The following is a 25,178-nucleotide window of genomic DNA, read 5'->3' as shown; positions in this document are numbered from 1 at the left end:
AAATGATAAACCGCTCCATTATCTTTGCCAAGAAAACCCCAAATGGGGTCACAAAAACTGGAAGTGATTGAAACAACTCAACAACAACAGGAGTTCATGGTCAGGGGGAAGGCAGCGTGCAAGGTATTTGACTTGGTCAGAGCTACACTTTAGGACTATTACTTTGGCAACTGAATGGAGAATGGATTGGAATGCGGAGAGATTTGAGGCTGGGTGACCAATTAAAAGGCTGTTGCAATAATCTAGGCAAGAAGTATTGTACCAGAGAGACAGTTGCATGAGTGGAGAGAAGGGGGCGTTGTAATGGTAACGTAAATTTATCGTTGATGTTGTGACTGTTGCCTGGCTAACACAAGTGTCTAAAAGAAATTTTGTAAAGGAATAAACAAGATTTGATGACAGATTGCTTGGTTACATAAGATGAAAATGAGGAGTCAAGGAAAACAGAGGTTATAAACCCTCAATAGCAACAGAGAAATTAGAAAGAAGGGAGGGTTTGAGGGGGTAGGAAAGTTAATGAGTCCTGTTTTGGACATGATGAGCTTGAGATTCCCATAGGATTTACAGTTTGGGATGTCCAAAATTCATTTGGTGATGTGGGACTGAGCTCAGGAAAGAGACTAGACCCGGTTATCATCTCCGCAGAAATGATAATTAAACCTTTGGGGATTAATGAAATCATCAAGTGAGAAAGTATAATGGGAAAAGTGAAAAGGGCCCAAGGCTGAGTCTTAGGGGACACCCAAAGTTAGTGGGCACTACATGGATAAAGGATCTTTAAAGGAGACAGAAAAATAGTAGTCAAGACAGATAGAAGGAGAATTGAAAGAGAGAAGTATCACAAAAACCCAGAGGGAAGAAAGTATCCTGGAAGAAAGGGTGATTTACCATGTCAGATACTACAGAGAAGTCAAGAAGAATGAGAAATGAGTAGCAGCCAGTAGACTCTGGCAATTAGGAGATCATGGGTAAGTTTGGAAAGAGTAGTTTTGGTTGAAGGATGAAGTGAGTGCTGAGGGCACAAAGACAAAAATGAAACAGTCCCTACCTTCACAAAGTTTACAATCTAAAGGGACTCAACATATAGACATATAGATATCTGTATGTACACAAACATATACACAGTAAATATGCATGCATATACATATAAATATATATATATATATATATATATATATACACACACACACACACACACACACATACATATATAAACACACACAAAATATATACCAGAAAAATAAGACAATTTTGGAGGAGAAGGCTGGATCTTGATCTCTAACTGGTGCTATCAAGAAAGGCTTTGTGTAGAATGTGGCGTTTGTGCTAAACTTTATCGGAGATTACATCAGAGTTCTCCTCTACTGGTGTCCCGAGAACAGGGATAAAAGAATTAGGAACTGTCACAAATGAACCTTCTTGGATGTTGTCCAAGCTATACCTTCTTTTTATCGATTAGTATACCACAATACCAGCCTATTTACCATGCCATAGAGCAATTATCAACAAGATTTGATTATATTTTATATAAATGATTATATGTGTTATGTTATGTTATGTTGCTTGACTCCTCACTTTAACTCTATGTAACCAATTTCTATAGCACATTACAGTTTACAAATCACTTTCTTCACAAAAACCTTGGGGGGTAAATAGGTAGAAGCATGTCCATTTTATGGATGAAGAGAGTGAGATTCAGAAAAGTGAAATTTGACACCTGAGTTTTTTTTGATCCCATGGCTTTATCTTCAAATTCTTCCACAGCAGGGAGCCAGCCAACCAGTGTTGCAAAACCCCTTGGATTTTCTTCTGTGCTGGCCTTCTAGTCCACCCAACTTCTTTTCTTAAAGCTCTGAAATATCATAACAAAAGAATATTTTAATAATACCTTTGGTAACTGTGTTAATTGAAAACCCCAGGCAGTGCAGCAGAATTAATCCTATTTCCTGGATTAGGGCAGGGTACAAAGAAAGCATCAGGAAGCAAGTATCTCCTTCCCTCCCACTTCCTTCCCCAAACCTCAGGCTCTTAGAACTCCCCTCCAGTTTCTGATATGGTACATGGCATTATATCTGACAGGGGAAGCACTTACTTCTCTCTACCACCTCTCTGGTTTTTAGGCTGACAGCACTGATTGATCACACTATGTCTGATTCTTTCTCTCTGGGGCCACCTGGGCCCATTGTATGCCTCTGCATGATTTTTTTCTCTTTGGAAAATGATAAAGGTGAAAACATTCCAGGATTTTCTCTTTCCCCCTTTATGGATGAACAAGTACTATGTGAATTAAAGTGCTCGCCACTGTAATCTATAAGGGGGCCACAGGCTTCATTTTTCTACCTCTCTATATATGGAAAAATATATATGCATATATGTCTATCTATACATATGTGACAGCTAGGTAACACAGTAGATAAAGCACTGAGCCTGGAGTCAGAAAGATTCATCTTCCTGACTTCAAATTTGGCCTCAAACAGCTGTGTAATTCTAAGCAAGTTACTTAACCTTGTTTGTCTCAGTTTCTTCATTTGTAAAATGAGCTGGAGAAGGAAATGGCAAACCACTCCAATATCTTTGAGTCACGAACAGTCAGACATAACTAGAACAACTGAACAAATACATATATGTGTAATTTTCACTTTCATTTTGAAAAACTAGATTTTCTTTGCCAAGGATGCCCTCCCTTCTTTATAGATTCTTAGGAAATCGCAGCTAGAAGATGCCTTGGAAATAACCTAGTCCATTCTCCTCAACTTTTGAGGAGAGAAACTGAGGCCCAAAGAGATTATATTACTCACCTAAAGTCACACAAGTAGTTAATGGTAGAATTGGGCCTAGAACCCAAACTGTCTGCCTCCTAGACCAGTGCTCTTTGTCCTATATCACACCAATTTTCAATTTAGAAAAGTATTATCCATCCTTTGAGGCCTAATAACTCCCATTTCCTTCATGAGTCTTTCCAGAACTACTCTAGCTCATAGCAACCCATCCCTCCTCCTACAGCAACTAGCATCTATCCCCCTCACTTGACACTTAGTCATTTATTTAAAAACTGTTACTGTTTTGTGTGTGTTCCTTCCCCCAATTGTTTGGCCCAAATGGCTCTCGTTGAAAAAAGTACGTGGGGGCAGCTAGGTGGCACAGTGAGTAGAGCAGCGGCTCTGGAGTCATGGAGGACATGAGTTCAAATCCAGCCTCAGACACTTGACACACTTACTAGATGTGTGACCTTGGGCAAGTCACTTAACCCCAATTGCCCTGCCTTCTCCCCTCCAAAAAAAAAAGAAAAAGAGAAAAGTACGTGGGGTGAGGTGGGCCTCAACTTGAAGGAAATTCCCAAGTAATGACTAAATCTACTAGATGGATGAGTAGATGAATGAATAGACAGATAGGTAGGTAGGTAGATAGAACAAGCAAACATTTATTTAGTCTTCACTGTGTACCAATGTACTAAGTCCTGGCGATACAAATACAAGCAAGCAAAAGTCCCTGGCCCCTCAGGGAACTTACATTCTAATGAGGAAAGACAGTAAGTAAAGGTAAAGGGGGTTGGAACACAGAGAAGGGGGAATATGCCCCATGACATAGTTTGGAAATGGGTCAAGGGCTGACTTGGAGGCTTGTTCAGAGTCCAGTGTCCTGGGGTGTAATAGGAGGGCAGAGTTTATAATCTCAAAGAGGATCATAAACATGTCTGAAAGGTTCGGAACCGCCGGATATAAGAAACTCTCAAAGTAGAAGGTAGAAGAATCAAAACATATATTTAGGCTCCACAGTAACCAACCCATGAACCAGCAACCCCATTTTGATATATTGATCAAAAGCTTCCAGGCCCAATAAGTACGCCTTGAAAGAGTAACCAGGAGGCTACAGAGAAGCATGATTGCGTAAAGCAAAATCATGCTTCCCCCTCTATGGTAAAAAGATTACCCACTGGCCTGAAGTCTTTGTTCAGCTTCCTCCCGTAGGTCAGCTCTGCTACTGGCAGCTCCTGCTTCGGCTGTGGCTGTGGCTGTGGCTGTGGCTGTGGCTGTGGCTGTGGCTGTGGCTGTGGCAGCCTCTGGCTCCAACGGGAGCTGCTTTTAACCATCCAGCTTCTGCGGGGGTGTAAGGTATGCCGGGGAAAGCACAGGTTCTTTCAATCTGCTTAAGCAAGGTGAAGGGGTTGACCAGGAAAGCACAGGTTCTTTCCATCAGCTTAAGCAAGGGAAGCAAGGTGAAGGGGCCAACAAGCTTACTCCAGTCCAAGATACAAACAGCATTCAGTTCAGGGGAAAAAGCCAAACTAATCAAGGGCACTTGTTGACTAAGTGCTAAGGAGCCCATTTTTGGTTGCCAATACATGGGGCAAAGTCCAAGGGAAGGGGAGATACAAGGGAGATGAGAAGGATGGTGAAGCACAAACAGCATGGCCTGGAGATAGTCAACAGGAAGGTGGAGCCCTGGTTCCAGGCAAGATAAATACAAAACTCAGTTCTCAGAGTTCAGTGTACCTGAGGAGTTGCAGGGCAAGGGTTGGGGGGGGGGGGGGGCGGCGCAGAGGAGAAGAGAGAGCAGAATCCAAGGTTCCCATAGGGAGATAAGGATGCTGCCTGGTCCAAAGAAGGCTGGGAGAGAAGGTGAAAAGAAAATGGTAGAAAAACTAAATTAAAGTGTTTTTTCCAGAAAATGAAGCCCCAAGTTCCATTAGTTTTACATGATAGAACCTTACACATCAGACCAGAGAGGAACCTTAGAGATTATCTAATTCAGCCCCTTCTTTTTTTAGATAATGACCAGAGAAGGGAAGTGAGTTGCCCAGCCAAGGCCACGTGGCTTGTTAATGGCAAAACTATGACTAGAAACTGTCTCCAGTATTCTTTCCACTATAATGTACATTCTGCTCAATGACATCAGAGAGATGATTATGAGAAAAACACATTTCAGTTTGTGTTTCTTTTTCCATCAGTCCAATAATTCAGTTGTTTTGGAGTCCCCCAATCCATAGGCAAGTGTAGCAACTGAAAAATGATCCCCAAGATCATTTTATAAGAGGAACAATTTTCACACTTCTGTGATAAGTTGAATACAAATAGAGTTGATAGTTTGGAACCAAGTTGGGATTCTACCTTATCTCCTGATTTTATGTCTTCTTAGGTCACGGCCTTTGGAAGGGAACATTTTCAGAAATTCCCCCCTTTGATGTTCCAGACGCTGATGGAACCTTCCCCTCAATAGCACTTCAGTGCTTCTACATGTTTCTCACCATGATCATCCTACTACAGGTAAAAAAAAATCTCCAATTAAAAACTTAAAATGATTAATCATTCTCCACCTTTGCAGAAGAAATGAAGATGCTTCACTACAGGAAAAATTTAGGTTAAATTTAAGAAAGTCAGTAAGCATTTATTAAGCACCTACTGTGTACCAGGCACTGTGCTAAACTCTAAGATTACAAAGAAAGGCAAAAGACAGTCCCTGCCGTTGCGGAACTCACAATCAAAAGGGGGAGATGACATACAAACAAGACATGTAAAGGATAAGCTGGAAATGGAAGGAAGGCAGTAAGTATTAAGGGGGATCAGAAAAGGCTTCTCATAGAAGGTGAGATTTTAACTGAAATTTAAAGAAAGCTAGGGGGCCAGGAGGTAGAGATGAGGTAGGAGCGCATTCTAGGCTTGGGGGACAGCCAGTGAAAATCCCCCGAGTCAGAAGATGGAATGTCTCATTCAAGGAAGGGTAAGAAGGCCAGTGTCACCAAACTACATAGTACATGGAGTTCATAGAATGTAAGAAGACCAAAAAAGGTAGCCAGGTTATAAAGAGCTTTGAATGCCGAACAGAAGATTTTATATTTGATCACGGAGGTAATAGGAAGCCACTAAACTTTATTGTGTAGGAGGGTGACATAATCACACCTGTGCTTTAGGAAAATCTTTTTGGTAGTTGAGCGGAAGATGGCCTGGACAGAGACATGTCATGATGAGACCAGTAGCACAGGTAATAAGGGCCTGTACCGGGGAGGCAGCTGCATAAGTGAAAAGAAGAGCACATTTATGAGAGATGTTACAAAGGTTTAATGGACAGAACTTGGCAACAGACTGGATATTGGAAGGGGAAGGGAGTCAGAGAGTGAGGAGTCAAAGATAACAGCCAGGTTGCTAAAACGGATAACTGGGAGCATGGTGGTGCCCTTGACTGTAATAGGAAAGTCCATAATGGTGGAGACTCTTCGGGACAAGATAAGAAGTTCAGTTTTTGACATGTTGAGCTTTATATGTCTATGGGACAACTAGTTTGAGAACCATATGATCCGAAATGAAGAATGTTCAAATATTTCTCCCTGGAGAAATTGCATAGATTTGTATTGTTATCAATTTAATTTGTATAGCTCTTGACTCTCCAACTAATTTCAAGCACCTCAGAGATAAGAATTGCACCTTCCAGCCAGTCAGTCAGTCAAAAAGCAGTTATTAACCTTTTACTATGTGCTAAACACTTCTTTCTATTTTGCTTAGATCTCCCCACCATACCCAGGAGAGGGCTAAGCACATAGGAAAAATCTCAATAAATATTTGTTGGACAAAGTAAAAGGTATATGGTATTATATAAAATTAGGTTTCATTAAAAAAAAAGAAATCCCACTCTAATTCATTGGAGCATAGATTTTAAGATGGAAAGGATCTCAGAGGCCATCTAGTCCAGTGGTTCTTTGTGCATGTCCTGGACCCCTTTAGCAGCCTGGTGAAGCCTAACTAATTCCTTCACAGAATAACGTTTTTAAATAATTGAAGGAAATGTTAAATTTCAGTTAGGTGTTAGTAAAGATAAAGCTGTCTTTTTTTCCCCATCCAAGATCATGGAGCTCATGGAATCAATTCCCAGGTTAAGAATCCATGATCTACTCCAATCTCTTCATTTTGGAGATGAACAGAGGCCCAGGAAAATTAAATGACTTCCCCAAAGTCATATAGGTAGTGTCAGAGGTGGAATTTAAGCTGTCATGCTCTAACCCTAAAATCACTAAGTACCCTTTCCACTGTATTGTGTTGCCCTCAGGACAAGAAGGTTGAATATTTTTCAAGTAGATGACATTTAGGGGAAAGAAAATACTTTATGTGAAAGAGTTTTGCCCCCACAACGTTCCGCTAGAGTCCTACCTTATTGTTATGAAAAGTAAGGGATAAGTTCAGACAGTCATTAATGAACTGATAGAAAGGGAAAAAACCGACCATGTGATTTTCTCATTACTGTCTCCAGTATGTAAGAGAATAGAATATAAGGTGTAGTAGAAAGAGCACCAGAGACTTGGTTCTTGGCCTAATTTTACAACTAATAGGCTGTGTGATCTTGGTTAAGCAAATTATTTCTCTCTGGTTCTCCCACAAAACATGGGGGCGGGGTAGGGAGCTAAGTCAGATAACCTCTAAGGTTCTTTTCTATTCTGATTTTAAATGGTTCTATGATGTATAATTAATAAAAGGAGATACTTTCATGAGACCCCAGTATATTTTCTGGGTAAAGAGTTTTCTTCCAGGTTTCCATACCATTTTCTTGGCACTTTCTTCTCTCTAGAGGATCTAGTTACTGTTTGGAAATGTCCTTCAAGTTGAGGACCTGCACGGCTCTCCTTTCAATAGAAGCCATTTTCATTCAGGGGGAGGGAGCATCATTCTCATCTCATTCATTAAGCATTTATTAAGCATCTACTATTCGCCAGATGCAAAGACAAAAATGAAGTCATTTCTACCCTCAAGGAGTATATTCCATTGGATGTTGGTAAAGACTAGGAATCCAGTAATGAAAACAAAGAATATATACAAAGTGACTTTGGAGAGGAGAAGTATAAGAAACTAGCAACCAAAGGAAGCAGGAGAGGTTTCCTATGAGATGTGGTCCTTGAGCTAGGGCTTCTCAAATGAGGGACTGGATTCTATGTGCAGGGGACATCCAATGCAAATGTACAAAGATGGGAGGTGGAAGATCATGCTTGAGGAATAGCCAGAAGGCCAGCTGGGCTGAAACACAAGAGTCCCTGAATGAGAATAATGCTCAAAAAACCTGAAAAGGTAGGCTGGAATCAGGTTACAAAAGCTTTAAATACCAAACAGATACACTGATTTTTCATCCTAGAGGCATTGCTGTTTCTGAGTAGGAGAATGGCGTAGTCAGACACCAGAGAAAGTATATAAAGAATAGAGGGCCCAGGAGAGAGTTCTGGGGTGTACCCATGCACAGCAGGGTGGGATGTAAAAAATGATCCAGAAAAGGAGACTAAGAGAGAAAACATCAGCACGAGAGAGAGAGAGAGAGAGAGAGAGAGAGAGTGAGTGTGTCTAGGAGAAAGGGATAGTCAGTAGTCTCAAATGCTGAAGAAAGGTCAATAAAGATGAGGAAGGAGAAAAGAACATTGGATCTGGAAATTAAGAGATTATTGCTAAAGACACTAAACCTGATGCATCATATAAAAAATGCATCATGAGATTGAAACCACCATATATAAGGAGTACCCTCTTAGCTAAAATTACATATCATAATGACAACACTATTCCCTCTCCTCATTGATTTAAAATCCCTTTACTAGCAAGTAGCAGAAGGAAGAAGCAATAATTATTACTTAAAGGGCATGTTCTCTTTTCAGACCCTGATCCCAATCTCTCTGTATGTATCCATTGAATTGGTGAAACTTGGTCAGGTTTTCTTCTTGCACAATGACATTGACCTGTACGATGAAGAAGTCGATCTATCCATTCAATGCCGAGCCCTCAACATCACTGAAGACCTGGGCCAGATTCAATACATCTTCTCAGACAAAACTGGGACTCTGACAGAGAACAAAATGGTATTCCGCCGTTGCACCATTATGGGCAATGAGTTTTCCCACCAAGAAAATGGTAAGAAGTTCTAAAATAAAGGGCCTCCACTGTAACTTTCATCATTCTAGAAGAAAATAGGTGTAAAATAAATGTGAGACAAGAAGTCTAGCATATTTAAGTGATAAGAGCAGAGGTGGCTTATCTGAACTCTCCCCTCTGCTGAATGACAATTGTCAAATTGCTTGACCTCTCTGGGGGTATTTCCAACATGGTGTTTATTGACTATAAACATTGATTCTTACAAAGCTAATAGGGTGTGCTTTTTTATTGTATCCAGCTGCAAACCTTAGGCCTAGCACTATGGAAATATGTTTAAAATTCTCTTTCTGTGATCTGGGCCATTGATAGGCAGATGATTATTTATATATGATAAGGGAACGTATTTTGCTGACACTGGAATGGAAACACCTCCTAATTGTGACACCCCATTCCCACAACTCAACCAAAATGTCAGAATGAGGTCAGATTTGAATCCCCACACTCAAAAAATTCTTTCCTTGTCAACCCATCCCTCTGCTTCTCACGGAGATAATTCATTGTAGCAGAATCTGCTGCCCAAGTTTCCTATGCTGTCAGCAGCACATTGAAGGAAGATCTTAAATAGGGCAGTCAGGTCAGACGTGGTTGAGTTGAGGGCTGTCTCCTAGAACGGCACCTGGGAGGATAACAGCCCTATCTTGGGCAAGTCAGCTAAACTCCTTGGGCTTCAGGATCAGCATCTGTAATGTGGGGAGACTGTACTTGATGGCATCAAAGGAACCTTCCGGCTCTCAATCAGTGGATCTATGATCCTAATAATAAGACGTCATTCCTACCCTCACGGAGATTACAGTCTGGTTAGGGGAAATAAGAACACTTATAGAACTACAAGAAAAGGTGGAGTGTGATGAGCCTATGAGAGAGATGCAAAGCTGTGAGCAGTCAGAGAAGGGGGACGGGGGCATCATTGATAGTAACTTAACCCCTGTCCACCCTCCATTACCTTGCTGATAGTAGGATGGTTGTAGACCATAAGCACCTTGGATTCTTGGAAAAGTGGGAGTGAGAGGGGAAAGGAATAAGCATTTATATGTGGCCCAGTAGGCGCCAGGCCCTGAACGAAGCACCTTCACAAATAATATCTCATTTGAGCCTTACAAAAGCCCTGCGAGGTACACACTATGATTATGTCCCTTTTGAGGAAACTGAGGCAAACGGAGGTTGAATTTGCCCAGGACCATACAGAAAGTATCTGAAGGTGGATTGGAACTCAGGTCTTCCTGACTCCAGGCCCAGCGTTTTGTCCACTGCACCCTCAGCTACCTCTAGGCCTTGGGGCTAAAAGCAGCATGTTTGAGTGAAAAAGAGGACTGCACTTGGAGTCAAGAAACTTTGGTTTGAACCTCTGGCTGTATGACCCGGAACCGGTCACTTTCCTCTCAACCTCAGTTTCCTCATTTCTAAAGCAGAGATGATAAAACTTGTATTATTTATCGCAGGAGGTTATTGTGAGAAAAATACTTAGTCAACCTTTGCTAAAGATTGGGACCAGACCTGTAATTTCATTAATATAGTGAACAGGAGAACTGCTTTTGTTGATGCAGATCAACATTTTCTCTGTAACATGGTCTTAGAAAGATTCCTAATGCCCCAAGAGGCTATGACTTGCTCAAGGTCACACAGTCACTAGGCATCAGCAGTAGGACCTGAACCCACATCTTCCTAGCCACCTCTCTATCCACTAAGCCTTAAAACAATAACTTGTAAGGTGTTCTTATTGTGATTTTTTTGTTGTTGTTGTTTTTACATCAGCTAACAGAACTACCTCCCTCTTTTCCCCGTCTATCAAGCAACTCTATCAGCAAGGTGGAGCAGTGAGCATGTTGGACCTGGAGTCAGGAAGATTTGAGTTCAAATCCAGCCTCAGATACTTAGTAGCTATGAAACTCTGAAAAACTCACTTAGCTTCTTTCAGTCTCAATTTGTTCATCTGTAAAATAGGAATAAATATCCTCCCAAAGTTGTTGTGAGGATAAAATGAGATATTTGTAGAGGGCTATTAAATGCTAGTTATTATTATAATTATTGCTATTAATTACTTTCCAGCTTCAGGTGTCCAGTTCCTACAGCATAGGTCCCAGAGTGATTGACTTAATTTACTGTGTTTCTAGAATGAACATTTCTAACCATGTTAGTAATGGGGCACTTTCCTTTGCAGCCAAACGTCTGGAGACTCAGAGGGAGCTGGATTCAGATGATGAGGACTGGACCAAATATCAGTACGGGGTCTTGCCAGGCTTTGGCACAGTGAGAAGCCCAGGAGGAGCTAACCCCCTGAGGAGGAGCCAGAGTGCCCGTGCCCATTTCCAGAGTCACGCTCGGAACAGGTCCGTGGGGAGATGGGACAATTCCCAGTCTCCGGTGGCCTTCAGCAGTACCATAGTAAGTCATATTTCTTTCCCTCCAAGCTGTCTGGGATTCATTTCTAGTATGGGGAGAAGTACTGGTGGGGGAGAGTAGCAGGAAACAACACTTTAGAAATGATCCTGTTATAAATGTTACCCTTGTCCTGCAGATTATACACTAAATGGTAAAAGCTATGTCCCTCTACTTACTTAAAATTGCCTTCTGTAAACAAACCCAGAAGGTGACTAATTGAAAAACCATTCCTCAAAAAAAATCTATTAGGAAAAGGAAGGAAGAGAGGGAGCAAGGGGGAGGGAGAAAGGAAAGGAAAGGAAAGGAAAGGAAGAAGGAAAGGAAAGGAAAGGAAGAAGGAAAGGAAAGGAAAGGAAGAAGGAAAGGAAAGGAAAGGAAAGGAAAGGAAAGGAAAGGAAAGGAAAGGAAAGGAAAGGAAAGGAAAGGAAAGGAAAGGAAAGGAAAGGAAAGGAAAGGAAAGGAAAGGAAAGGAAAGGAAAGGAAAGGAAAGGAAAGGAAAGGAAAGGAAAGGAAAGGAAGAAGGAAAGGAAAGGAAGAAGGAAAGGAAAGGAAGAAGGAAAGGAAAGGAAGAAGGAAAGGAAAGGAAGAAGGAAAGGAAAGGAAGAAGGAAAGGAAAGGAAGAAGGAAAGGAAAGGAAGAAGGAAAGGAAAGGAAGAAGGGAGTAAAGAAGGATTCTGTTACAAAAGAAAGTGCATTGGTACGAGAGTCAGGAGATTTGGGTCGTAGATTTGACTTTCCCATTAACTTGCTTTGTGACCTTAGATGTGTACTTTATTTCTCTAGATCTCAGTTTCCTCACTTATAAAATAAGAGGGTTGAATGCAATCATCTAAGGTCCCTCCTAGCTCTAGTGCTCTTTGTTTACTCATTCCCTCACTCAGTGAACAAGCATTCACAGAAACGAAACACGCTTCACAGAAATGAAACAGTTCCTGCCCTCAAGGAATGTATATTCTACTAAGGAAGAACATATATACATATAAATATGTATAAAACATATACAAGGTAGATGGGGGAGGCTTCATGTGGGAGGTGGGATCTGAGCTAAGCTTTGAAGGAAAATTGGGATTCTAAAAAGCAGAGGTGAGTGGGAACACAAAGCAAGGCTAGGACTATTTTCTATGAGATGCTAGACACTTATATCCCATATTTTTGTTTTGTTTGGGACCAAACCTGTGATTCCATCAGAAAAGTCTCATGGAAAGCTCAAGCCAAGTCAACTAGCATTTATTAAGTACCTACTATGTGCCAGGCACTGTGCTAAGTCTGACAATGAAAAGAAAGGCAAAAAACCAAGCCCCTGCTCTCAAGAAGCTCGAAGTCTAATGGGGGCAACAACATGCAAACAATTCTATACAAATAAGGTATATACAAGATAAATCAGAGATAATCTCAAAGGGAAGGCACTCAGATTAAGGCACTCATTGAGCAAACTGTTTTACCAAGGCTGAACAACACTTGTTCTGCAATGTATAGTCTTAATGGGTCCACGAACCTTTTTAAAAATATTTTGATAACTACATTTTGATGTAATTGGTTTTCTCCATTATCCTATGTACTTTGTTTAAAAACATTTTGAGGAGTTCATGTTTTAGCAAAATGCCAAAGGGATCCATGGTGCAAGAAAAAAAATTGAAAAATAAGAACCTCTGTTTTAGAGAGTTACCTGAGGCAATGAGAGACTGAGTGACTAGCCCAAGGCCACAAAGCCAATATGTGTTAAGAGGGAAGACCTGTTCCCACACCCTCCTGATTCCTACATAGCTCCCTAGCCACTTAGCAGTGCTCTTACTTTTATCTATAATATATATAATATGTAATATCTATAATAATAACTTGTTGTATTTGTATTGTGCTTTATGCTTTCACATACGTTACATCACATTTCAGTTTCCTAACAACTTTGTAAGGCAGATACAAAAGAGGTTCTCCCCATTTGATACATAAGGAAACAGGCCGAGGAAAGTAAGGTGCCTCTCTCCAGACCCCACACCAAGCAAGGGCAAAGTCAACTCCCAATTCATGGCATAGAGCTTCTTCCAATATCTTTCTGCTTTACCAATGGAAATTAAGAGAAAGAACATAATTTTGAATCAAAACTCCCCCTCTGTTATATCGGCAGAAAGCAATACTAAATATCCTTCAGACGAGAGAACCCCTGGCTTTTTGGAGCAAAAGAAAAACACAAAGGTGACCCGCACAACTCAGCAATGCCTTTTCTGACCCCCACTAAAGAAAAAGGGTGTCAGCTCGAACTCTTCAGTTTACAGATTATCCAACTGTTCTATGTGAATACAAAGTTGATTGACTCCTTATATCACCAATGCAACATGAACAGCTGCTACGAATATGTATGTATATTTTAAGGATCGAATCCCGAGGTATAATAATCACTCTTCATTCAAAACTAAACCAGCATAACATTTATTCTGTATGCAAGGGCAAAACAAAACATCACTATGGGAATACAGAAAAACAAAGCTCAACGGAGCAACAAAAATATTTACACACATCACCAGACTGGGAAGCACCACCATCTCTTCACAGCCAAGGGGGCTCCTTGGTAACAGGTACTTAGAGTGCCTAATCCAGGAAATCAAAGGGGTCTTAAGCTAAGCATCCTTCCCATCGGCAAGCCGCCTCCAGGAGTTCCCCTCCTCCCCAGCCAGTTCCCATCTGAGATATCAACCTTTCAGGATGTATATATAGTTTTCAAACAAAGACTCAGCACCTGATTGGCTCAATGCGAAAAGCCCACGTGCTTAGCGCCCAAAAAGCATGAGCCTATGTGCCTAGCTGGTTCTACGCGACTCATCGTGGGATGTGTCACAGCTGTGAACTGGGCCAGAGTTCAAAGGAGCAGGACATCCATGGTTGGTAAGGTAAAATACCTGTCTACCTTTAAACCTGGGACCATGGCCCCTGTTCCAAGGAGGAAAAGGGAATACATATGGTCACAAAGGCCTATTAATAGACAGAGAAGATCTTTACATTCCATTAACCTGCACTCCTGAACTATTTTATACTTAATACAATCTTAAAGAGAACAATTGTGATTAAATAAAAAACCCCAACATTCATTTGACCAACAGTCAACCAATGAATTTTTGTTGAGCATCTATTCAACGAAAGTGACCATGCAAGGCTGCTGAGGAAGAGACAGTGAAGAATAATCTGTCATGAGTTTTCCACAGTGTATACTAGTCTAGAAGGGAATCACACTTTTTTGTTGGTTTGTTTTTAAGATCTGGAAGGGACCATAGAGACCACCCAGTCCAACTTCTCTATCTTACAGATGAGGAAACTGAGGGCCCAGAGAGCTTATGGTTTGCCCAAAGTCACGTAGGTAACAAATGACAGCTGGAATTCAAACCCAAATCCTCTGTATACCTTGTACTAAGCCACATCAAAGATTAAACATATACAATAGTTCCAACGTAAAATAAAGTATGATAGTACACAGAAGAAGTATAAACAAGGCCTTGTGAGGGTTCTGTGAGGTTCTGCGGATCTAGAAATCACTTCTAAACAAGGAGCTCTTTAAGGTTTGCAAAGTACATTACAAATATCATCTCATTTGAGCCTTACAACAACCCTGTGAGGTTGGTTCTATTATTATCCCTGTTTTACAGATGAGGAAACTGAGGCTGAGTAGTTGACTGATTTGTCCAGGGTCACACAACTAGTAAATGTCTGTGGTTTGGGACTTGCAGACCCTAAGTCCAACACGCTCTCCATTGTAACCCCTCGATGCTGGGCCATTAGCCACCATTTCCTCACATCTCCCCCTCTGCCTGACTCTGTCTCCGTGTCTTTTTGGACCATTCTCACCTGACTATCTTTTACAGTCACCCATGCATCTGGGAGAACTCTCTGCTGGAAAGAAAGATAAAATTCCTCTGCCTCTTTACCCCAAAGCATTTCATTCTCACGGCTCATCCATTTATTCCTACCCTGGTACGAATAACAAGCCATAGCTCTAATTTGAGGCCTTTATGAACTTCTAGGGCAAGGGACACATTTACCAACCATCTCTTTCAAGGCTCCAGAGAATGTTTTAATTGCTACACCACAGCCTGGCCTCCAGGCAGTTTTGAATGACAGGTTCTCAGTTAAGTTCTTTTGGGAAGGCAAAGCAGAGAGAATGAACTGAAAAATGACTCACACAAGACTCAATTCTAATTGGCTGGACAGGCAAGTAGGTTTAATAAGATATTCCCTGCAAAATAATGGTTCTCCAGCCCCCTCAAAATTCAGGGGTCACTTGGCTAAGGTTTGTACCTGAAGGACAAGATAGAGTAGCAGGAAAAGGACTGGAAGAGCAGTCAGGATCCTCCTGCTCATTGTGGTGCCCCTTCTGCTAGCCAGCTGGGAGCCATAAGGAAGCTCTCAACCTTTCTGTTCCTCAACTTATTCATTAGTTTTTTACTTTGGTGGAAGGAACTCCCTCAAGAGGAAGCTTCCTCTACTGGTACTTATTGGACGTTACTCTGCAACTTCTGGTCTTAGAAAGTTGTTCATCTGTAAATACCCTTATATACCTCCAAGGGTTACAGGAGGGGCATTTGTCTATCCATTCAGCAAGCAATTATTAATCACCTACAATGTGCCAGGCTGGTCTTGGAATCAGGGAAGCCTGGGTTCATTCCTCCCACTGCCACATGATGGTTGTGTGACTCTGAGCAAGTCACTTAATTTCTCTGTTCCCCAATAAACTCTCTAAGATTATATATTGCACAGAAGGTATAGATCTGCATTGGTAGAAGAAGTTCTGATGAAATCACACATCCAGTCCAGGGGCTGTGCTCAGGAGATACAAAGGAAATAGTCCCTTGTCCTCAAGGAACATAAAGTTTATTAGGGGAAACAACATACAGATACACAGATGAGTATACGCATATAAGTACACAGATAAGTAAATATACACAGATAAGTGAATGCAAAATAATTTGGTGGTGAAGACATTAACAAATGGGGCAGTCAGGATAGGCTTCATGTAGGAAGTTGTACTTGACTTTGATCTTTGAAGGAAGCTAGGAATTTCACAAAGGCTGAGGTGAGGAATGAGGGCATTCCTGGCAGGGAGGACAGTCTATGCAAAGGCACAGAGATAAGAGATGAAATATAGTAAGAGAGCAACCAGTGTGGCTGGTAATGTATTGATATGAAAGTGTTTTGAAAAGTCCAATGCACTATGCAAATGTCAAATATTAATGAAAAAAGGGGTAAAAGTGGCTGGTGAGGCTTTTTTTCTCCAAATCCAACACAGCCCCATGAGTAATTTAATTTTTGATAGGCTCAGGGTGGTCTTCAAGAAGGTGTTGTGATATGCAGATTGAGTGTTTTATATAACATGTGAAGTCTTCAAGGCCTCTGAGAACATTGCACAAATGTCGCTGATTGTATTAACAGAATTTTGAATTAATAGGTTGGGGGCCAAGGTCTCATTGCTTGGGCCTTCTAAGTGGGTCTCTTGGGGGCCCCTTAGACTTTAGCTGTCCTTTCCCCCCTCAATCCTAATCTTGTAGAAATTTACCTACTTAAGGAGCATGAAGACAGTACACTTTAAAACCCTTAAAGTGATGTTGAAAAGGGGGTCTTTGCTGGTATCATGATGATTGCAGTGAACCTGCCTGTTACATCAGGTTTCAGTGTTCTCTTCCATCCAGATCCTTCTATCCACCTGCCATATTAGAGTCCAGACTTGTCTTAGTCAGTAAATGACACTGATCCTTTGATTCCTTCTCTCTTACCTGCTCAGCGTGTACTTAGTCATCAAAGCTTGTCTTTCAAAATTGGCAGGCCACAAGTGTGGCAATTACTACTTTCTAGAGAGCTTGCTCCTTGGTTGTTTAGCAGGTGTCTCTTGTTCTGACAAGCCTCCCATTTAGTTTTATTTTTTAACTTCCCTTTTCTCCTCTAAAGAACAAGGAAACTTCAGGTGGTGTCTTCTAATTGCCTTGCTGTAAAGTTTATTGGCATGCATGCCTTTGGGAACTGAAGCCCTGGTGCTTCCAGGAGGGATTAGGTACTGGTCCAATATTTACAAGCACTGTCATGGAAAATGAAATGCCCTTTTCCAGGCCTCTTCAGGTTTTTCTTTTTCTTTTTTTTTTTTAATTTCTTATTCTGAACAGACATCCTGTGTTTAATATGGGCAGTCTTGCAAATTTTTTTCCATAATCATCAGGCCAAAAAAACTCAGCCCACAAAATTTGCATATTAGCCCCAGCCCTATTTCTTGCTAGAAACCTTTTTTGTGGTCCGTCTTTCCTTCCCCTGCTCTCCACCCACACAGAAAAATACACGGACACCCAGAGCTTCCCCACAGCATGGGGAATAGAAAGGAGAAGCAAAAGGTATTTCCAAATTTTTAAGCCCACAACTTTCTCTGTGTGTATGTGTTTAAATTAGATATGCTCCAAAATCTTTCAGGTCCAATTCAGAAAGTACTTACTAAGTGCCTACTGTATGCCGGGCATTGTTCTGGGAGCTGAACAAAAATGAGGTAAATCTTGTCTCAAGAATTTGGCTTTCGTTCTACTGGGGGAAAACAAACAAGAACACAGATAACTCAAATCAATACAAAATAAATATGAAGTTTTTGATTGGGGTTGGAAAACACAGGAAGAAACAGGACATTAACAAGTGAAGGAAATTAGGAAATGTCCCTGGTAGGAGGAAGCACATGAGCTGAGCCTTAAAGGGAGCTAGAGATTCCAAAGAGTAGAGATGAGGAGGAAGAAAATTCCAGATACAGAGGATAGAGACAGGAGATGGAATGTTGAGTGAAGTAGGCCCTACAGCTTGGCATGAACATAGAGTGAGTGTGAATGTTGTGAAACCAGCCAGGAAAAATAGGCTGGAGCCAGATTATGAAGGAATTTAAATGCCAAATTGAGGAATTTGGATTGAAGAGACTGGTAGCCTAGATATACAGCCACCTGTGTTGCCAAACCATCTGTATTAATCGTTACCTCAAACCTGACAGTGCTGTTAATAAATCTTGCCATGGTATGTTCTTATTAGGGCCAGAAAAAAAATACTGATTTCTTATTGGTACAAAATTTCCCACCCCTTTTCTGTAAGATGTTTCTCCTACACACAATATTTTACTTCTTTTCTTGCCTTGCTGAAAAGTCCCTAACAAGGACTTCTGAAGCTTGCTGGGACTCAGAAAGAAAACCGAATTCTGATTCCTTTTTCTTCCATGGCAACCAGCAGACTCCATACGAATAATGGGGGGGGGGGGAGAAAACCTGAGCCAAATCTAGTTCAAAAGTGGGCTCTGTGTTCAGTGGTGAGAGTGGAGACAAGAGGGCACCAGAATTCACCTAAATCTCTTAGATATTCCGCAAACATTAATTTAATTAAGTTGTAACCTTTCTCCAACAAGCAACAAGTTGACATGAAACTGGAAGACTTTGAACCAGAGGCTCTCAGTAGCTACAAAAATACCAAAATTAACTGGTTTGTTATCTAGGTAAGTGGAAGACAACTAGTAGTCATATTACTAATCATAGTAGTAGTTTCAAGCCATGCCAGGATAATAAGACATGTACGCCTTCCTATTCTCTCTTTTATGTGTTAGTCTTCCCCTATTAGAATGTAGGATCTTTGAGGGCTAAGACTACCCAGCTTGCTTACATTATGATCTCTAGGGCTTGGCCCAGGGCCTAGTATATAGTATTTAGTATATTATCTATGTTGATGGTAATGATGATTTCCTTTTTCCACATTCTTCCATCTGTCTATCAGACTGACAGCCTCTAAGTCATATCATTGGAAAGTTGTGCATGGCAGTTTCATGGTACTGTGAGGATATGTGCTGCAGAATTGCTGGCCAGGGCCTTGAGACCCAATCTCCAAGAACTTAAATATAAGGTGCCTCCAGGCTCAGTTTTTCCAAAGACATCCCCTCCTCATCATGCATGCTGGAGTCTTTTCCCCTATGATGGTAACTAAACCTGTATCTTAGAACAAAAATGGAAAGGCTGTTTTTTTAGCTAGGTATATTGGTAGTTATCTGAACATGATAAAGCCATTGGAACAAGCCAGCTGACCTTAGGAAAAGGTAGAATATAGTAACTGCCAGTGTATGGAACACCTGCAAGGCTCCATAGTTCAAAATAACTTATCCCCCTAGCCTGAAAATGGAAGGCAACATGGCATAGCATACTGGCCAAGGAGTCAGAGGACCTGAGCCCAGATTCTACCTCTGATCCTTGCTTATTACCTGTTTGAATAATTTGTTTTTATACATCAGGAAACAAGCTCAGGGGGGTTAATGGAACAGATTGTACTAGATGGCCTCTGAGGACCCTTCTAACTCTAAATCTAGGATGCTATCACGTGAACCTCTTTATAATTTCATGGATGCTTGCATATATTGCTATGGTTTTTTTAATCATCTGAAATAGTAAACGGGCAACCTTTCAGAGATGAGCCTGTATGCATTTAGCAAGGCTTGTCCGTGGAGAAAAGTCTATGGCCAGGCTCATATTCAGAACCTTTCCATCTCAGAGATCATACTCCTCTGGCATAGACTTCAAGCATGTAGGGATCCCTCGATGCCTTGATGAGGCATCAAAAAGGGGCTATACTGATCCTGATTTCCCTAACCCCCTAAACCATTTATCTTGTGTTCATATTTGTTTTCCATCTACTTATATCCATACGCTTGTCTCATCCAATAGAGTGCAAGTTCCTTGAGGAGAGGGTTGTTATATTCCCAATGCCTAACAGAGTGTGAGGCACATAGGGGGTACTTAACGGAAGCTCTTTCATTAATTATTGATTTGTAATACAGAAAAGATAATAGTTAACATTTATATAATGCTTTAAACACTTTACATACTTTAAAGAACTTTACTTACTTTTTCTCATTCAATCCTTACAACAACCCTTTGAATAAGGTGCATTACCCCATTTCATTGATAAGGAAACTGAGGATGAGACGTTAATTGATTTGTCCAGCATTACACAGGTAGTGTCTGCAATTTTTAACAGTCGAATTCATTAATCCATACAGCTTAAAATAAATCAATAACATTTACATAGTGCTTTAAGATATGCAAATCACTTTACACATATTATCTTATTTTGTCCTCACAATAACCCTGAGAGGTAGTTGCTATTATTATCCCCATTTTTCAGAAAAGGAAACTGAGGCAGACAGAGGCTAAATGATCCAAGGGTCCCACAACTAGCATCTTAGGCCAGATTTGCACTCAGGTCTTCCAGATCTCAGGACCAGTGCTCTATCCCCAGTGCCACCAAGCTGCCAAGTTTGAGTACTTATACTTTAATGGAGCCGTAATTTTATCCTTGTGAGCACTGCCTTCCCTGATGTACCAACCCCTCCTTGCCTTCTCATCTCATGTAATTCTTATTCATGTCTTTCTATAAAATCAGCACAGAGGAACTACTCAGGCCTTCCTATGGTCCTTTCAATATCTTTCAGGGTACAAGGATAAACTCAATGTATCAGAGCATCTCAGAACTGGAAGGGTCCTCAAAGGCCATTTTGTCAAACTGCAAATATTTGTTAGGAAGCTGAGAAGACTATACAAAATCACCTATTGTAACACAAGGGTGCCTGTCAAAAGTGTCTAGCAGCAGCTAATAGCTCATCATGAGCTTGGGAAGGAAAAGATGATGTGGCTGGGCACGTCCTTTTTAGTTTGCTGGGCTATATTTCTTGGTTGTCTCATCTCCCCTCTCCCCACTCCACCCCCAATGCGAGAATAGGGTCAGAGTAAGAGTGGCATTTGTATCATTGAAGACACAAACATATTTTTGTGGTTTTTGGCGATGCTGTGCCCTGCATGGGAGCCAACATGTCTGCAGAGAGCAAAGGACTGGGATGACAAAATGAGACCCAATTCAATGCCTGCTTGTTCCCTAAGAATTCTCTGAGTTGCTCCTCTGCCTTAAGGGTGACTGTTTTTGTTACAACGCTCAGCACAATGCCCTGAACGTAGTGGGTGCTTTTGAGGACGAGTACTCTGACAGTAGACATAGCTTCCAAATGGAGAGTGGGCTGCCTCCAAGTGAGGTGGAGGAGAGGGTAGTGGGTTCTTTCTCCCGGGAGATTTTCAAGGAAAGGCTGGATGACCACTCATCAGGTGTGTTCTTTTGGGGATTCCTTTGGGGGTAGGGGTCAGCCTGGATCATCACTGTGGTTCCTTCTGTCTCTGAAATTCTGTGATTCATCCACAGTGATTGAGGAGGTAGGAGCAGGGTAGGCCTAATACCTAGCACAGTGAACAGTTAAGAAAATACTTGGAAAATAAAGCATTGTATGATGGTGAAAATAGGCCTCTGGTTTGGGAGCTTTGGGGCAGAGAAAAATATTGATTCTCATGTCCTGTGCTTGCTTTTCCCTGGTAGTGCAAGAACCCTTGCCAGTAAGTACCTTTCCCTGTAGCCCCATTTACTAAAGAAGTTCTCACTCAAATGTTTTTCTCCCCAGGAAAAAGATGTGGCTCCAGACCAAGGTCTCTTGACGAAGGTGAAAGATGCTGCCTTTAAACTGGAAACCCTGACATCCCACAGGGTCACCAAACCTTCCCTCTCCACAGGCTCCTCCATCACTGATTTCTTCCTTGCACTAGCCATCTGCAACTCTGTCATGGTCTCCACAACAACAGAACCCAGGCAGAGGGTAAGGTGTCATGAGAGAGTGTGGGAGGGCTTTAAAGAAAACCTGACTGGGAGGCAGGAGGCATGAGTCTAGTCCTGGCTCTACTTTTAAGCCATGTGACCTGGACAAATCATTTCCCCTGAGCTTAGTCATGTATGAAATGAAGGGATTGATCTCTGAACTTGAGGCAGCCAGTGGCACAGCTGGGCCTGGAGTCAAGAAGACGAGTTCAAATTCTGCCTCAGATACTTACTAACTGTGTGACCCTGGGCAAGTCATTTATACTGTTTGCCTCACTTTGCTCAACTATAAATTGGAGATAATATTAACACTTACCTCAGAAGGTTATTGTGAGGATCAAATTAGATAATATTTGTAAAAGCACTTAGCAGGGCAGCTAGGTGGCACAGTGAGTAGAGCACTGGCCCTAGAGTGAGGAGGACCTGAGTTCAAATGTGGCCTCAGACACTTGACACACATACTAGCTGTGTGCCCTTGGGCAAGTCACTTAACTCCAATTGCCCTGCCTTCCCCCTTCAAAAAAAAAGCACTTAGCATAGTGCCTAGAACACATAAAGTGCTATATAAAAGGCTTATTCCCTTTTCTTCCTCCAATTTCTCATATTCTGAGATTAGGCAGCTTGGTGGCATCATGGGCAAAGTACCAGGCTTGGAGACAGGAAAACCCGAGTTCAAACTATGTGGCCCTCAAATAGTCATTTAACCTCTCTCAGCCTCAGTTTCTTCATCTGGAAAATGAAGGTGATGGATATGATGGCTCAGAGTCCCTTCCAGCTCTCAGTATATGACCCTATGGCCCCAAATGTTTGTGGGATAGATACCTTCTTGAGTTCTTCTAACCCTAAAACTGATAATTTGGTAATTCTAGCTCACTTTATGAAAAGACTGACTGGGTAACCCATGGAAGGCACCTGCAAAAATAGGCATCAAGCTTAGAAGACTGATCCCATTAATGTATGGGAAATATTTATGACTTATTGGGAAAGCATTTAAGTGCTTAGTGAGTGCCAGGCACTGTGCTATGTGTGGCCTATACAAACAAGACAGTCCCTGCCTTCAAGGGGCTTGTACAGAAAGGGGGAAGGAAGAGGGGACAGGATGGCTTGGAAACAAAGCTCAGCAAAGAGAGCCCAGGGACCCAGGAGCACATGACCACCATGTTCCAACCAGTGAACAGTTCTTTCTCTGTTATTTACAAAATGCTTTATCATTTATAAAGTGCTTTTCTCAATTCTTGGAAGCTTAGGATTGGGAGGGATTTTTGAGATGATTTCACCACCCTTTCCTGGAGTATCAATGCCACCTACAACAGTGGTATCAATCTCAAATAGAAATGGGGCACTGTTCACAAGGATCCCTGCAGACAGCATTGTTGACTTAGAAAACCACATCTTGATATTGTCTATATTCTGTCGTATTTTTACTTAGTTTGTTAAATGTTTCACAATTATATTTTAATCTGGTTTGGGTTACACTTGGGAGTGTTGTGACAGCAGTGCAGCCCACGTTTGACATATCTGATCTACAACATCCCTGTCTAACAGTCATCCAGCCTATCCTTGAACACTTCCCAACATCTACAATTTATAAAGTATTTTCGCATGCATTATCTCATTTGATCATCACAAACCCTGTGAGATAGGTAAAACAGATATCACTAAACCCATTTTACAGATCAAGAGACTCGGAGAGGTGACATAACCTCCTGGGGTAAGTAATGTCATAGAAAAAAACCAGCATATTTGTGTTACAATTTTTTTTAAAAAATCTTCCAAGGGAGAGGCCATCTGCCTGTGGGCATAGAGAATCACAGAACATTAGCACTTAGAGAATCTTAAAAGTCAGTTTTATTGACGTTATTTTCTAGATGACAAAATTGAGGTTGAGGGAGGGAAAGTGATTTGTCCAGGTCACACGACACGTTAGTCATGCTATCAGTTGACCTAGCAAGAGATCTGGATAATATAGTTATTGGTAAAGTGACCTCTAAGTAACAAAGTGTTCAACAGAATTAGAACTTGGAGGAAAGAGACCTTTTTAATCTGTCTAACTCTCCAACTTGCCTGTGGGTGATTTCATTACTTTTCCCCACAGAAATAACGTTCTGCTTTTCCTCCCAATGTCAAGGTCACCATCCCACCGCAGATGAAGTCCCTAGGAGCTTCCCTAGAGAAGATTCACCAGCTGTTCCAGAGGCTTAAACTCTCCAGTCTTAGCCAGTCCTTCTCTTCCACCGCTCCATCTGACCTTGGGGAAAGTCTAGGGTCAAACCCCACAGTTGTAGATTCAGACGAACAAGATGAATCATCCGGCAACAGCTGTGGATATTCGACAGATGCTGGCTACCAGAGCAGCTCCAAAGAAGAAGTCGTGGCCAAGCAAAACATGGAGGCCAAAAGCCGCTCCTTGGAAGATGTATTGGACTCAGTAATACCAGAGCCAGAATTCTACTATGAGGCCGAGAGCCCCGATGAAGCTGCCCTTGTGCATGCTGCCCGGGCCTACAACTTCACCCTGGTATCCAGGACCCCTGAGCAAGTGACTGTGCGCCTGCCCCAGGGGACACTTCTCACCTTTGACCTCCTCTACACCCTGGGTTTTGACTCGGTGAGGAAGAGGATGTCAGTGATTGTAAGGCACCCCTTGACTGGTGAGATCATTGTCTATACCAAGGGAGCTGACTGCGTCATAATGGACCTGCTGGAAGACCCTGCCAGAGGTAAATTAATTACTGATGTGAAATAATGAACTGATACTAATTACTGATGGGTCACATAATATTACAGAACTGGAAGACCAAAAGAACACCGCCAGGTTGAGGATCAGAATGAACCACAGACAACAGATAACAGAGATAGAGTGAGGATCATTATCCCCATTTTATAGATGAGGGAAATGAGGCTCAATGACATGAAATAGACTGACCATGGTAACATAGCTAGCATGTATCAGAACCAGCATTTGAACCTAGTCTTCTGACACTAAGCTTAGTGTTCTTTCCATTATGACAGATTGCCCTTCTGCTCGAAGACAGAGATTACAATGATTTTGGAGAACTTAAAGGGACTTTGGAGGTCATGAAATCTAGTTTGGGGCCCAAAATCAGCAAATTTATAAAGGTCACACAGCTAGTTAGCAAAAGAGCCAGAATCTTGGCTTGCTAATTATAAGTCTGTCACATCATGCTGACAAGGGTTCTATTCCTCACCCAGAAAACCTTTGGGTTCTCCCTTTCTTTG

The 25,178-nt window shown here is 41.6% G+C and overlaps 1 protein-coding gene across 1 annotated transcript in view; it reads left to right on the top strand.

Moving 5' to 3' along the window:
* ATP10B (ATPase phospholipid transporting 10B (putative)) overlaps window positions 1–25,178 on the top strand; it is a 147,729-nt gene that overhangs the window by 77,028 nt on the left and 45,523 nt on the right. Inside the window, exons 7-11 of the mRNA XM_036749742.1 lie at window positions 5,137–5,264; window positions 8,621–8,873; window positions 11,053–11,276; window positions 21,748–21,939; window positions 24,067–24,658. Coding sequence (XP_036605637.1) covers window positions 5,137–5,264; window positions 8,621–8,873; window positions 11,053–11,276; window positions 21,748–21,939; window positions 24,067–24,658 — 1,389 coding nt within the window. The remainder of the gene's footprint in view (window positions 1–5,136; window positions 5,265–8,620; window positions 8,874–11,052; window positions 11,277–21,747; window positions 21,940–24,066; window positions 24,659–25,178) is intronic.

This window comes from Trichosurus vulpecula, chromosome 3 (genome assembly GCF_011100635.1).
Source record: "Trichosurus vulpecula isolate mTriVul1 chromosome 3, mTriVul1.pri, whole genome shotgun sequence".
In the NCBI taxonomy this organism is placed as follows: domain Eukaryota; kingdom Metazoa; phylum Chordata; class Mammalia; order Diprotodontia; family Phalangeridae; genus Trichosurus; species Trichosurus vulpecula.
The sequence above is the reverse complement of the archived record's forward strand: the minus strand, read 5'-3'. Positions and strand labels throughout refer to the sequence as shown.